This window comes from Nilaparvata lugens, chromosome X, assembly GCF_014356525.2.
Source record: "Nilaparvata lugens isolate BPH chromosome X, ASM1435652v1, whole genome shotgun sequence".
Classification (NCBI taxonomy): Eukaryota; Metazoa; Arthropoda; class Insecta; order Hemiptera; family Delphacidae; genus Nilaparvata; species Nilaparvata lugens.
The window spans coordinates 80,756,147-80,770,362 of NC_052518.1; the positions used below are offsets into that span (position 1 = coordinate 80,756,147).

Here is a 14,216-nt window from a genome sequence, read left to right on the forward strand (position 1 = left end):
ATTGGTGTGCTCAAAGCTCACTGCTCAGACTCAAATTAATGAATCTCACCGATCTCTAACATATGTATTTATCTCAATGCATCAGTGCTGTGCGAAATCCATAATTTATAACAGTTCTACCATGGCGTGCAATGGAAGTCCATGGAAACACTAAAGATTAACAATATTTTTTGGTAAACATGGATGATGAAAACAGCCAGTTTATTTTTGTTGGGAACTCAGTTATTCGATGATCGATTGATCATATTTTCAATTTCTGTCTTGTTGTGGAGACAATGTTATAAAACAGATCCATATTGAATGGAAGCGATCTCAAAACAATTTGAGATACTAGTTTCGGAGATTTTCAATCTCCAATAAACTGAAAGCTTGAACAGTGAGCAGCAGAATTTTGGGTAAAGCCCTACGATTGGCAGTTAGCTGACCAATCAAGGTTGAGCTCTGTCATTGGCCGAGACACGTCCAAGTATTCCAAAGATGTTTGTGAGAACTGTTAAACACAACAAAAAGAGAAAACCTAATAGTTCACAAAACCAAATTGGAAATATGAGTGGAATGCGAAATAAGAGTGGAAAGAATAGTATGAGCAATATAAATGAAAAGAACAGTGACCTAAGTTCAGTAAGTTATGGAATACATTTCTCAGATTTTCTTCTTTTGGACTCATATTGAAGGGTGCTTATAGTAATCTAATAATAATTAATAATAATTTTTATTTCCATTAAGATTTGTACAAAAGAACAAAAAACAATATAATATAAAATAATGAGTAGTGAATGTATGAATAGTTAAGTGATACAAAAGTCTGTACATAGCTAATGTCGTGAAAAAAAAACAAAAACAAAATATCACTTCTACACACACAAACATCTGAAAGAAAATAATTAGGTACTCCCGAGGCAAAGGCCTCAATAGGAGTCCCAGCATAAAAAATAAACCAAAAACACACTTATAATTTCTGTGGCTTTGTGCAAAGACTACCAATGTCAATTTCTTTCAAAAATGAGTTTAATACATCACTAATATCGATTATTTTCAGTTCCAGAAGTGCCAATGTCCTACCGTATCTCAAAGTAATAAAAAGTTATAATAACATTTATACTACCAATGTCATGATTTAGTTCCACTCTCAGTGTGTGAGAGTATTCCACTCTCAGAGTGCGAAAACTACCGATGAAGACATATTATGTTTTTAGATTGTCATTCATACATTTAGATCATCATTCAACTTCTGCTCCTCTAGCACTCGCATTATGTATCAAAATGCCGTAGTTCGAAATTCATGAACTATTATATCGGACTTTTCTGCATTCAGTTCTGAGGAATTTAATTGAAACCATGAGCTTAAAGATTGTAGATCTTTCGTGAGCATTTGAACTGAATGGTCTCTTCTATCAGCACAATAGCTCAGCGCGGTATCATCGGCAAATGCAGTTATGGCTACATGGAGGTCACTGTTGCACAAGTCATTAATATAGACAGGAAAAAACTCAGCGGGAAGTTCTGATCCCTGAGGTACACCGCAAGTAATAGACATTTTCTCACTAAGGGCTTCGCCAATTTTAACTTGTTGAGAACTATTCCCCAGAAAACCTTTGAACCAGGCGTTGCACACACCCCTCACTCCTGCATTGCACAATTTAGTGATTCATATATCATGTTTAACTGTATCAAACGCTTTTCGTATGTCAAGGAAGAGGCTAGCACACTTCTTGTACTCATTTATGCCATTGTAAATTTCGGAACTTAGTTTCAGCATAGCATCTTCAGTATTGTGCATTTTTTGGAAACCAAACTGGTTCTTACTATAAAAACATTGTTTTGTTAAAATATTTACCAACCTGATACGAACTAGTTTTTCCAGAATTTCAGCAAACTCAGATAATAGTGCTATCAGTCTGTAATTGTTTGGGTTTTCTCTATCCCTATTTTTGAAAATTAGAACAATTATGACATTTTTTAGTTGATTGGGATATTTTCCTGAGGTCATACTAAGATTAAATAGATAACTTAGGATTGATATGGCGGAAGGTGTGGCTCGTTCATCAATTTGGCTAGTCAGTCGGGTCGAGCGAGTGGTTTGTTACCACTGTCTGAAAAAAAAATGGCTTTTGGTGGCCCTGAAAAGGGCCAAGTTTGTTGCTGGTGGCCCTGAAAAGGGACCAAGATTGTTGCTGGTGGCCCTAAAAGGGACCAAGGCAGGCTAGATGTTTAGTAGTCGTCGACTGGCGCGATACCACGCCGCGCGAGGGTCCCGGGCAGGTCCGTCTGGTGCTAGAGCAGGCCGGCAGGGGCTCAAGTCAATGGTTAGCAGTCTCCACTCTGGTTCACCCGGGCTACGAAGAGGGTTGACCGGGTGATCTACTAGCCAGAGGTCGTGCCTAATCTCCGCCGGGAGGACCTCCTCGACCACTTCCTCGTTTAGAAGAGGCCTTCGGTCAAACCCCGGGCAGGCAGGGTCGTAGGCTTCCGCTGCACACACTCCGATGTCGGTTCGGCACCCAACCCGCGCATCCAGAACTGCGCGCCAGTTGTTAGGCTGGGGCGCTAAGTCTTGGGGCGCAGCTGGCGCGGCGGTGTACAGCCTCAGCCTCTCCTCCACCTGGCGAAGCCGACGTAGGGCCCTCCTCTTCTGGATTCGGCGGCCGGCTCGGTTCCTCCTAGGCATCCGCTGGGTAGTAGACAAGGAAGACACCTCAGGTTGCTGTTAGTCTCGCCGTGGTTCCCTCATTGGCCTGCTCGCTGCTCTGCTCCTGGTCTCGGTAGTGGTCTCGGCTGGTAGTGGTCTCTGGTAGTGGTCTCGGCAGTGAGCAAGTGCTATCGAGGGTAGCTGAGTAGCCCCCTTTTATTCACAGTCCCCGAGTTCACCTGCGCTGCTATTGGCCGGCGGTGCTTCGGCCAATAGAAATGCAGGAATGGGTGGCGGCGACTGAGGTGCACCCTGGTGGCGGGTGGGTCAACCACTCATTTGGTTGATGAGTGGCGTGGGGAGCAGAGCAGAGCGGCAGGCTGAAAGGTAGCGAACGCGAGGGAGGTATCAATTCCCCCCCCCCCCTCGTTTGAGGTAGCAACGGCGAGAATTTATTGATTGCAAAAACAAGATACAATGTTTACAAAATATACAAAAGTGCCATTGGGCGATAATTTTACAGAAGTGAGACCAGAAGGGTCTCCCCCAACAGGTGGGTTGTGGTCAATAATTACAGAAATAAGACCAGAAGGGTCTCCCCCAACAGGTGGGTTGTTATTCCAAGAGATGTTGCTGGTTGGTGGTTGGAGCCGGGCGTAGTTGAGTCTCGTACACCTTGATGGACTCGTTGTCACGGGTGATCCAGTAGACAGCTCCTTGGTTGTGGGCGACCGTATATGGTCCCTTCCATCTGGGTGCTAGGCCTGCGTGGAATTTCTGAGCCTTGTTTGAGAGTTGATGATTCTATGTGAGCACCTGGTCGCCGATCTGGTAACGAGGATGTGTCTCGGCTATCAGGTCTCCTTTCCTATTGAGATAATTTTCTTGGTTAGACACGGCTTCGCGTTGGATTGCGGTTAGCATGTGTAGACGCTGGTTAATATGGTCTTTGTGCGGTTCGAGTTGATTTTCGGGCCAGTGGCTCCATTCCCCTGGCCGTGGAAGGGTTTGGCCAAACAGGATTTGACTGGGGCTGTATCTTGTTGCCGTGTTCTGTCGATTTCGCAGGGTGAATAGCACAGATGGTAGTTGGTTCTCCCATTCTTGGTGTTGTTCTTGTAGGCGGATCCGTAGTCCCTTCTTGAGTTCCTGGTTCCTTCTCTCGGTAGGGTTGGCTCGGGGGTGATAAATTGGCATGGTGTTGTGTAAGACTCCCCATTTGAGGCAGAGTTCGTTCCATAGTTTCCCCGTTAGCTGAGTGCCATTGTCGGAGAGTAGGATTTTTGGGTATTCCCATCTGGGAAACAGGTGCATATCCATTGTGCGGCCAATCGTGTTGGCGTCGTCGTGAGGCAGCGGGTAGGCTTCTATCCACCTGGAGAAAGAATCAGTGATGACCAATATGAATCGATTTCTTTGCTTGGAGAGTGAGTAGGGGCCCATCAGATCGAGACATATGGTTTCCCATGGTCTAGTAGACCGTCGCGGTCGTTGCATAGGTTCGTGATTCCGGTTGTACGCTTTTGAGCAGCTACACAGCAGGCAATTTTGTACGTACGCAGTTATCTGTGCCTTCATACCGGGCCAAGTGTAGTATGTAGCGATGTTTCGGTAGGTTTCGGCATAGCCTGGATGTCTCATTAGATCATCGTCGTGATAGCGGAACAGTAGCCGGGTGCAAAAGTTGGGCGGTAAGACTATTCGCCAACCGTTGCATGTCTTCTTCTCCCAGAGTCGGTTGTGTAGGCGGTAACTGGTGAGGAATACTTGATCAGTTCCCAGTTGATCCTCCAACGGTCGGGGTTCGATCTCCATTCATCGTTGCACCTGCGCGTTGATCTGGTCGTCTGTGGCCTGTGCTTTCCAAATCTCTTCTAACAGTTCAGTTTCGGTTGCGATGCTTGCTAGCGTAGCGGGTTCACTGGTGACTGGCAGGATTTCAGGAGGCATGGTTCGTTCTAGCTGTTGACTGGTCTCCTCAACTTTTTTGTTGTCGGGTTGCCGTGACAGTGCATCAGCGAGCTGATTCTCTTTACCTGGGCAGTGTTCTAGGGTGAAGTCAAATTCTTGTAGGAGCAGGGCCCATCGAGTGAGTCTGGCGTGGCTGTCCTTTGCAGTTTGTAACCAGGTAATCACCTTATTGTCGGTACGGAGTATGAATGGCCTGCCTTCCAGGTAAGGGCGATATCGCTTTATTGCCCAGACAACCGCAAGGCACTCTTGTTCGCTACTGTGATACTGTTGTTCCGTGTGGTTCAGCTTGGCACTGGCGTATGCGATCACCTTACGGTCATTGTTGATTTCTTGGTATAGGACAGCCCCTATACCGACCTTGCTGGCATCTGTCTGTAGGATGAAGGTCTTGGAGAAATCTGGTCGACAGAGTGGTTGGATGTTGGCGGTCAATGCTTGTAGGCGGCGGAAAGCTGTCTCTTCTGTTGGTGACCATTTTCATTGCGTTTTTGCGCTAAGTAGCTCAGACAGAGGCGCACAAATGTCAGCGGCGTTGGGTAAAAATTCTCGTAGCCAGCCGACTACTCCGAGAAATTCTTGCAGTTTCTTTCTGGTGGTGGGTGGTTGGGCAGAAGTCACAGCTAGGATAGCCTGCGGTTTTGCTTGGTTGCCCTCGGAGGTGATTATGTGACCGAGGTATTCAAGTTGCTTGCAGCCGATCTGGCATTTTGCTGCTGAGACAGAGAGATTGTATAGATTTAACCGTTCAAACACTTTGGCTAAGTGGAGAAAGTGTTCTTCCCAGGTATCCAAGTACACAATGATGTCGTCGAGATAAGCGTAGCAGAACTTGTCGTCGTATCCACTCAGTACCTTGTTCATCATGGATTGGAAGCAGCTGGGTGCATTTTGTAGGCCGAAAGGCATGACCTTAAATTGTAGCTTTTCGCCATAGGGAGTGGTGAAGGCTGTGTAAAGTCGAGACTGGGGTGCAAGTGGTACCTGCCAGTATCCCATCCGTAGGTCGAGTGAGCTGAATATTTTTGAAGTTCCCAGGCTTCGAATGACGTCCTGTAGGGTCATCTGCGGTGCCGTGGCTGGAACGGTGATGGAATTCAGCCATCGGTAATCGATGCAGAACCGTGATGTGCCATCATTCTTGGGGACAACGACGATTGGAGAGTTGTAAGGCAAATCACTGGCTTCTACCAGGTTGCGTTCCTTGAGGGCGGCAACTTTGGACTCAATAATTTGCAGTTTCTCCCGTGAGTATTGGTAAGGCCGCTGGCTGCATATTTCTGAGCTGTTGAGTTGAATTGTCATGGTGGCGGCCGTGGTGATGGAGGGTGGCATCTGCTCCATGAACAATTTTGTGTGTTGTTGCAGTAATACTGTTAACCGTCGGTGATGGTCGCTGGGTGTGTCTTCTAGTAACTTGTCAACCAGGTGAGTGTCCATCTCTACTGAGACTGGTGGTTGCGCTATCCAGAAGATCGTGTCTCACTGCGTCTTGCCGTAGATTAGCCTGTCTTGCTCAAAGTCAAGCACTGCCTTATTCTCCCGAAACCATGGTCATCCCAAGATGATGTCTTTGCTTAGGTCAGGTAGACCCAGGAAGGGAATATTTTGAATGTGCTGTTGGATCTGGAGTTCCAGATGTCCTTGTATGGCCGTTTCGCAGCTAGTGGGATGGTTGGCCAGCAGTACAGGTAGCTTCAGCGGTTGGATCCGTGTACCGTGGTCGAGGTGGGCAGCTCTCATGAAGTTGTGCGTTGCGGCTGAATCGAGTAGAGCATGTAGTTGTTTACCCGCGAGGATGACAGGGATCCGGGGTAGAGTCTGTCCATCTATCTGGATCACTGCTAGGTTCGGTGCTTGGCTGGGCGGAGGGCTGGTGATGTGGTTGTTGACTACTGGGGCGGCAGTGTTGGTGACCTTGTTGGTGACTGCTGCCAGGGCAGTGTTGGTGACCTGGTGGCTGACTGCGGCTGGGGCAGTGTTGGTGACCGGCTGGTTGATGGCGGCTGGGTCGGTGTTGGTGACCTGGTGGCTGACTGCGGCTGGGGCAGTGTTGGTGACCTGGTGGCTGAATGTTGCTGGGTCAGCGTTGGTGACCTGGTCGTCGACCGCGGCGAGGGCAGTGTTGGTGACTCCGTCCATGACAGCAACCCCGGTAGGTGGCGGGTGCGTGTGGGTCACAGTTGCATGTTCCTCCCCAGGCTGGTGGTCGATGATGCGCTCATTGTCGGCTGGTGATGCTGTCCTCTCGCGGGCCAGTAGAGGCGCGGCTGCTGGGTGCTGTGGAGAGTCTCTATCGGCCGGGGAGAGCAAGGGGTCTTTGGTGACATTGGAAGGAGACTTAGCGACGCTAGCAGGGTCTACGGTGGCGTGACGGGTAGGCGATCGATCCATTGTGAGTGAGACGGTCATGAGTGACAGCTGGGTGGTTGACGCACAAGGGTGTGCCGGACGCGGTTGCTGTTGTGAGATGGTGACCCGGGTGACGGGTCATTCTTGATAGCCCATGGAGGTGCGGCTGCTGGGTACTGTGGAGAGTCTCCGTCAGCCGAGAAGAGCGAGGGGTCTTCGGTGACGTTGAAAGGAGGCTTGGTGACACTGGCAGGATCCACGGTGGCATGACCAAGGAATGACTGGCTGGCCGGTTCGGTGACGGTTATCGCTTGTAGTTGGGGTGGTGACCTGCGAGGCTGGCGCTGCGGGTCTTGCACCTCATCGTTAGTGTAGTGGACTCCTACTTTCCGTGCTGGAGGGGTGGAGTCCGAGTCTCTCCAGTATCGCCGTTTCCCTGCCGTTTCTCCGCGAGTTCTGGGCAGTCGCGATGAAAATGCTTGGCCGGGCAGTAATGACACTGAGGGAGCTGGTTGTAGTTGAACCTCGGCGGCGGCTCTCGATGGGGTGGCCCTGCGGGTGCCGTAGGTTGAGGCGGCTTATATTTTGGTCGACTGTTGAGGTCGGATTCCAGGTCGTTGGTGATCATGATCAGCTCTTCATAGTTCGTAGGACGAGCAGCTCGAACTAGGGTGCGAAGCTCGGAACTCAGCTGACCGATGATCACCTCGTCTTCAGCCAGGTTGGTTCCTAAGCGCTGCTGTAGTTGGAGCTTCTGATGGATGAATCGCTCCACTGGCTGGTTCGGTTTGTGGGTGGTGCCATGAAATTCCATGTGAGCGGCTGCGATTTTATGGGCTCCCGAGAAACGGGCCTGAAGTCGGTCACGGAACTGTTCCCAGGTGGTGACGAATTCTCCGTAGTCTCTCCACCAGGCGGCGGCGTTGTCTTGTAGTTGCGCTATTAGAAGCATGACCCAGGTATAGCTGGGAATGTGGTGACCCTGTAGCAGCTCGGTGCACTGTCGCATGAAGGTGAAGGGGTCTTCATGGAGCTTGCCGCGGAAGAACGGTAGCAGGGTCGCTATGCTGGTCAGCTGGCTGAGGTTGCCAGTGTAGCTGACGGCTGGAGCCGGTAAGTTGGCCATGTTGCTGGTTGCGGTAGCGGCGTGACTGGAGGTTGACAGTGGAGCAGGCAGGTTGATGGTCAGCGCGCTGGGTTGCAGGGTGGTTGGTCGAGCGGGCTCACTGGTGAAGGCGGGTGGCTGCTTTGCCCTGGTTTCGCTGGTGGAAGCGGGCGGCTGCGTCGTGCTGCTGTCGGTTTGACCGGTGGTCTGTGCAGGCCAGCCGGCGAATGTAGACTCGGTGTGCTGGCTGGTTGACTGCATCGAATCTTCGGTGGTCATATCTCCACTGTCTCCGGCTCCGGTTCTAGTCGCTACCATGTTCAGGTGTTATGGGCGCCACTGGGAAATTGCCTGTTCCCAGACAGGTATTCTGAATTGAAAGATTCAGAGACACATTTTCTTGAAAGAAAATGAGTTTGAATTTTTTGTGTGAAAAATTCAAGACATATATTTACATGAAAAATTTAAGACATACATTTAGTTGAAAATTTAGGTTGACATTTTGTTTGAAAAAAAAGTTTTGACAGTGGTAACGGGTTACTGTATCTCCATACAGTGAGTGGCCCCATGTTGGCAGGCGCCAATAATTGATATGGCGGAAGGTGTGGCTCGTTCATCAATTGGGCTAGTCAGTCGGGTCGAGCGAGGGGTTTGAAACCACTGTCTGAAAAAAATGGCCGAGAAAAGGGCCAAGTTTGTTGCTGGTGGCCCTGAAAAGGGACCAAGATTGTTGCTGGTGGCCCTTTAAGGGACCAAGACAGGCTTGATGTTTAGTAGTCATTGACTGGCGCAATACCACACCGCGCGAGGGTCCCGGGCAGGTCTGTCTGGTGCGAGAGCAGGCCGACAGGGGCTCAAGTCAATGGTTCGCAGTCTTCACTCTGGTTTACCCGGGCTACGAAGAGGGTTGACCGGGTGATCTACTAGCCAGAGGTCGTGCCGAATCTCTGCCGGGAGGACCTCCTCGACCACTTCCTCGTTTAGAAGGGGCCTTCGGTCAAACCCTGGGCAGGCAGGGTCGTAGGCTTCCGCTGCACACACTCCAATGTCGGTTCGGCACCCAACCCGCGCATCCAGAACCGCGCACCAGTTGTTAGGCTGGGGCGCTAAGTCTTGGGGCGCAGCTGGCGCGGCGGTGTACAGCCTCAGCCTCTCCTCCACCTGGCGAAGCCAACGTAGGGCCCTCCTCTTCTGGATTCGGCGGCCGGCTCGGTTCCTCCTAGGCATCCGCTGGGTAGTAGACAAGGAAGACACCTCAGGTTGCGGTTAGTCTCGCCGTGGTTCCCCCATTGGCCTGCTCGCTGCTCTGCTCCTGGTCTCAGTAGTGGTCTCGGCTGGTAGTGGTCTCTGGTAGTGGTCTCAGCTGGTGGTCTCTTCTGGCTCTTCAGTGGAAGTCTGCTAGTGAGCAAGTGCTATCGAGGGCAGCTGAGTAGCCCCCTTTTATTCACAGTCCCCGAGTTCACCTGCGCTGCTATTGGCTGGCGGTGCTTCGGCCAATAGAAACGCAGGAACGGGTGGCGGCGACTGAGGCGCACCCTGGTGGTGGGTGGGTCAACCACCCATTTGGTTGATGCGTGGGGTGGGGAGCAGAGCAGAGCAGCAGGCTGAAAGGTAGCGAACGCTAGGGAGGTTACAGGATGAAGGATATTTCATCAACCACATCTTTTATCAAATCAATTCTCAAATTGTCAAAGCCAGGAGCTTTCCTCGACTTCATAGATTTTACAATAATTTCAACTTCATGGCTCGATACAGGCATGAAACACATAGATGAGGATGAGCGACTGCTCTGTTAAAGGGTTTTTTGATTTGTGTGAGTAGTATTGGTTTTTTGATGCGTATTACTTTGAAATTTCAACAAAGTGTTTATTCAATTAATTTGCAATATCTATGTTTTCACTCAGCAATGCATCTGTAATTGATTTTATTCGATTCACTTCTTCTTTTGTTTTTGTTTCGCCGATCAGAATATTAACAATTCTCCAGCCTTCTTTCATATCATCTCTCAAATTGGTTAAGGTTTTTTGAAAATAAATACATTTGGAGTTTTGAATTCTGATTTTTTCACGAGGTTTCCTGTATTTCTTAATAAGGCTTCCATTATAAGGTTGTAATAATAATGTATTTTTATGAAGATTATTTTTTGTTTCTATACTACTCAGCAGCTGAGGAGTTAACCAGGGTTTATTTTGGGGTGTAGAATGATTCTTTTTTCGAGAATTCACTTTACTAGAATCCTCGATACAGCTATTGAAGAAGTACAAAAGTTTCTCAAAGTTTCTATGTCATCAATATTATAGACACTAGACCAATCCACCTCTCCCAGCTTATTATTTAGTAACTCTTTGTTGATTATTTTATATTCTGGGCTTAGTTTCTTATTATATTTCAACTTTCCCGTGGTAATATTCATATACAACTCCAGTGTACAATGTTCAGTGATTCCACTGTTCTGAATTTTTGCAAAAGGATTGAAATTATATTTCAATTGGGAATACCGGATGAAAATATGATCAATGCAAGAACAAGTGTTGAATGGAACACGTGTTGGTTCATTTACATAGGAGTTTAAGCCAAAGCTTGCCATAATCTATATTCATTGGTTTTGAAATCGGAGTTAAGCAGGTCAATGTTCACATCGCCAGTAACAATGATAGTCTCGTCTTCTAATGTTTCTAAAGTGGCTTTTATTTCATCACAGAAAGTAGCGCTAATATATTAAATGAATATTGAATCTCACCATAATGTTTCACTAGACAAACAGTCATATTAATTTGTATGGTGAGCACTAGTATTTCAAAACTTCAGTGCAAATAAATTAAAAAAATGCAGTGCAGTATTTGTAATTGATGGACCCCATCATCGAATAAGTAGAAGGACATAGAAAATTATTTATACTCTGTCCAGATTGGCATGAGCTCTGAAGGATCAGGCCGACCCTCCTACTACTCACACACACAAGCGCAGTCTCCTTTTGTGTGTGTGAGTAAAGGGACGGTCTGTCTACCTGTATACTACGTAGTATTCTATATCAATGGGGCAGGTTGGCCGGGCGTGTGTGCTTGCGCGTGGGGAAGTTAGGGTCAGCGTAGTCTTTCAGCGCTCATGCCAGTTTGGACAGAGTATAATTCAAAAAACCTGTAACGGTATAATATTATTAACTTGAATTAATTCACGCTATCTTTGATTGACATGATTATCATGATTAGGTAAACAGAACTGGAGCATAGATGATTAACAAGTCAGATCGATGGTTAGTACAAATTGAACTCTTCATTCTTTATTGGTTTGTATAATAAGTACATCATCAAAATGATAAGGAGAGGAGAAATAAGGTAACCCTGTGCTATTCCTCTCACAAATTTAGATAACACATAGTCCAAAATAGGTTAAGTCTTGTAGTTCTTCAATTTACAAAATTTTTAGTCTTCAAGTATTTTCACAAATCTTGATAACGTAGAGGATAGTTTACACTCGATAAGACGTGAAAAATGTGCAAGCCGAGAATCAAGGCAAATGTGTTGATCTGGAAAAGTTCATTGAGACAGAATGAAATTGAGCTGGAAGCAAACCTTTTAGTGGTGAGGTTTCCGGAGTCTGTGCTAATTTGGAAGTACTGGGCATCGCTGTTCGGAATATTGTCCCCACGGAGTCGATACGAGATCTTGTATGTCGGATTATCGAGATGGGATGCCCTTAGTCGCGCCACCAATACTCCGGACGGTGCAGCAAAGTAAATTCTCGGCTCGTGTTGTAATTCTGAGAATCTCACTTTCCCTGTAAAGAAAGCATTCGAATTAGATCATGAAGAATGTACAACATTCGACTTGAACCATGTATAGTATACATCATTCTCATTCATATTATGTATTTATTTACATTTCATAATACACGAATCAATACATGATTGGAAAAGGACCAACAGGCCTAGCCCAAAACTGTTACCTTTCCGAATTTTGATAGAAGTATGTCTAAAGGTGTGTACAGATATACACGCCTGGAACACGCTCCGCTCACAAACTCCGATCATGAATGTTACGCGAGATGTTACGCAAGGGTTCGCTAGTGGTTTGAAATATGTTGGAAGGATGATCGCGCGCTTATCATATTGTTGACTTCGCTATAACCTAACCTCACAAATGTGAAACGTTCAATCCAGCTGATTGGGTGACAAAACTAAATAAAATATTTTGACCAGTGGATTGCTGAGTAGCCTAATAATACATTATGTTTATTGTTTACATAATAAATTGATGATGATTATTGTGTTTGTTCCATTTATATTGATGTTTTATTACAAAAAAGGTTATGTCTGTCAAAGTTTTGAAAGGTGAAAGGCGTGGTTGGGAGTTTGGCTTTTTTCTTCTAATTTCTAATATGCTAGAACCAATTATTAATTTTTTTTTATAATTTTGCATTATTTAATTCTGATAATTAAATCAGAATTTAAGCGCCTGTAATGCGCTCTGTTACACGCTCTGTTCGCGTTCCGCTCTTGCTCGACCTGCGATCATCTAATCGATCTGCTCGAGTGACATTCGATTGCGGAGCAGAGTGTAAGTCTGTATGCACCTTATAACGTAGGTTATGTTGCATCAAACCAAAATTTACAATGTAATCAGATTAAAAACCGATATTATGGAAGAATATTAGCAAGTACATTCAAATTCATTCAAATTAGTTGATTCAAGCGAGTGTTTTGAGATAGTAAATACAAATTGAAGTTCAATGACAGCATTAATTCAAGTGAAATATAGTTAGAATACTAGTTAGCCTGCCAGGCTGAAGGACCGCTGATATTCTTTCAGATGTTCCATTTATATCTCTGGTTGGAATCGTTTCACAATGACACATGATTCTCCTCATACTATCTTCCTCTCCCGTTCATTGATTCTATCAGTAGCATACATGATTCATAGGGAATGATGATTATATTGAGCATGAATCCTTTCTCGTCTTATAAAAGATGAAGGATTTAGTCGGTTTAATTGTCTAACGCGCTCGATTTTCAAGCAATAATGTTTCGAAGAATATGGTGTAGAAAATTTGAAGTTGATTGATATGAGTATTTGAAAGTAGTTATTGACGAACATACACACAAAACTATGATTAGTTCCTTTGAAGACTGTTCTATAAATTCAAAAATAGAAATCCAATGGAATTCTACTTCTGATGACAGTTTTATATAGTCGTAGAGTTTGTAAGAGTCTTGTAAAGTTAAAGTTCCAGTACTTTGGAGGATTATAATTTATTGTTATGAATATATATACATATATATATATATATATATATATATATATATATATATATATATATATATATATATATATATCACTTCTACACATTCACCATCTACCATGGATATGCAACAGTTTAAAGTATAATGATGATTGATTTGAATATTGATTAGGATCGCAATATGATCTCATGATTGAAAGGGCGTTGAAACTCTATGCTTGAGATAATGAAGGAGACGATATTCATAGGCATAATTCTTATAATAGTGGAAGCCAAATAATTATTTCAAGATTTCTTCCACCGTGAATCCAATTTATCACAATCTTTCGGTGATTATCAAGTTGAACGAAGCGGCCAGCTCTTCAGTTGGACGTTTTATCTGGAAACTCAACTAGAGAGAGTTTTAGAAGTATTTTTTCAATTGAATCGACCAATCTGACGTATTGAGTGTGAAAGGCTGAATGAATCTGTTGTTACCCAAAAAAATTGACCCTGAATGGAAGGGAGAAGCTTGAAAAAGATGGTGCATTCATAGTCTTCTCCATTGAACGAGACCCAAAGTTCTCAGAGACTTCGAGAAAGTATTTAACAAACCGGATTTCGTTAATTGAAATTTGGAAGTTTCTTCTGTTCAGAGAATTTATCGAAAATTACAACTTTGTCAAATGGTAAGGTAGCTTAACTAACATCTCACCATTTTCAATATTTATATTGTGTGATTAGCCCGTCGTTTAAATAATGTTTTCGCTTAGTGAATAATTCCTACTATCCATCAGGGCAATCATCATCAATGTGACTTGAACGAACATCTATTTTACGGATTTCACTGATAAATGATGATTTAAATTCAATTTCAATTTCATTTATTGCCAATTAGAATATTCAAAACATATTACAAACTCTCTATAGTATGACATATCA

At 45.3% G+C, this 14,216-nt stretch overlaps 1 protein-coding gene across 5 annotated transcripts in view; it reads right to left on the reverse strand.

Annotated features, from left to right (window-relative positions):
- Nucleotides 1-14,216, reverse strand: part of LOC111045476 — an 853,815-nt gene that overhangs the window by 102,677 nt on the left and 736,922 nt on the right. For all 5 annotated transcript variants that reach the window (XM_039441688.1, XM_039441687.1, XM_039441689.1 and 2 more), the window contains exon 3: nt 11,630-11,834. In XM_039441688.1, the coding sequence (XP_039297622.1) occupies nt 11,630-11,834 (205 nt within the window). The remainder of the gene's footprint in view (nt 1-11,629; nt 11,835-14,216) is intronic.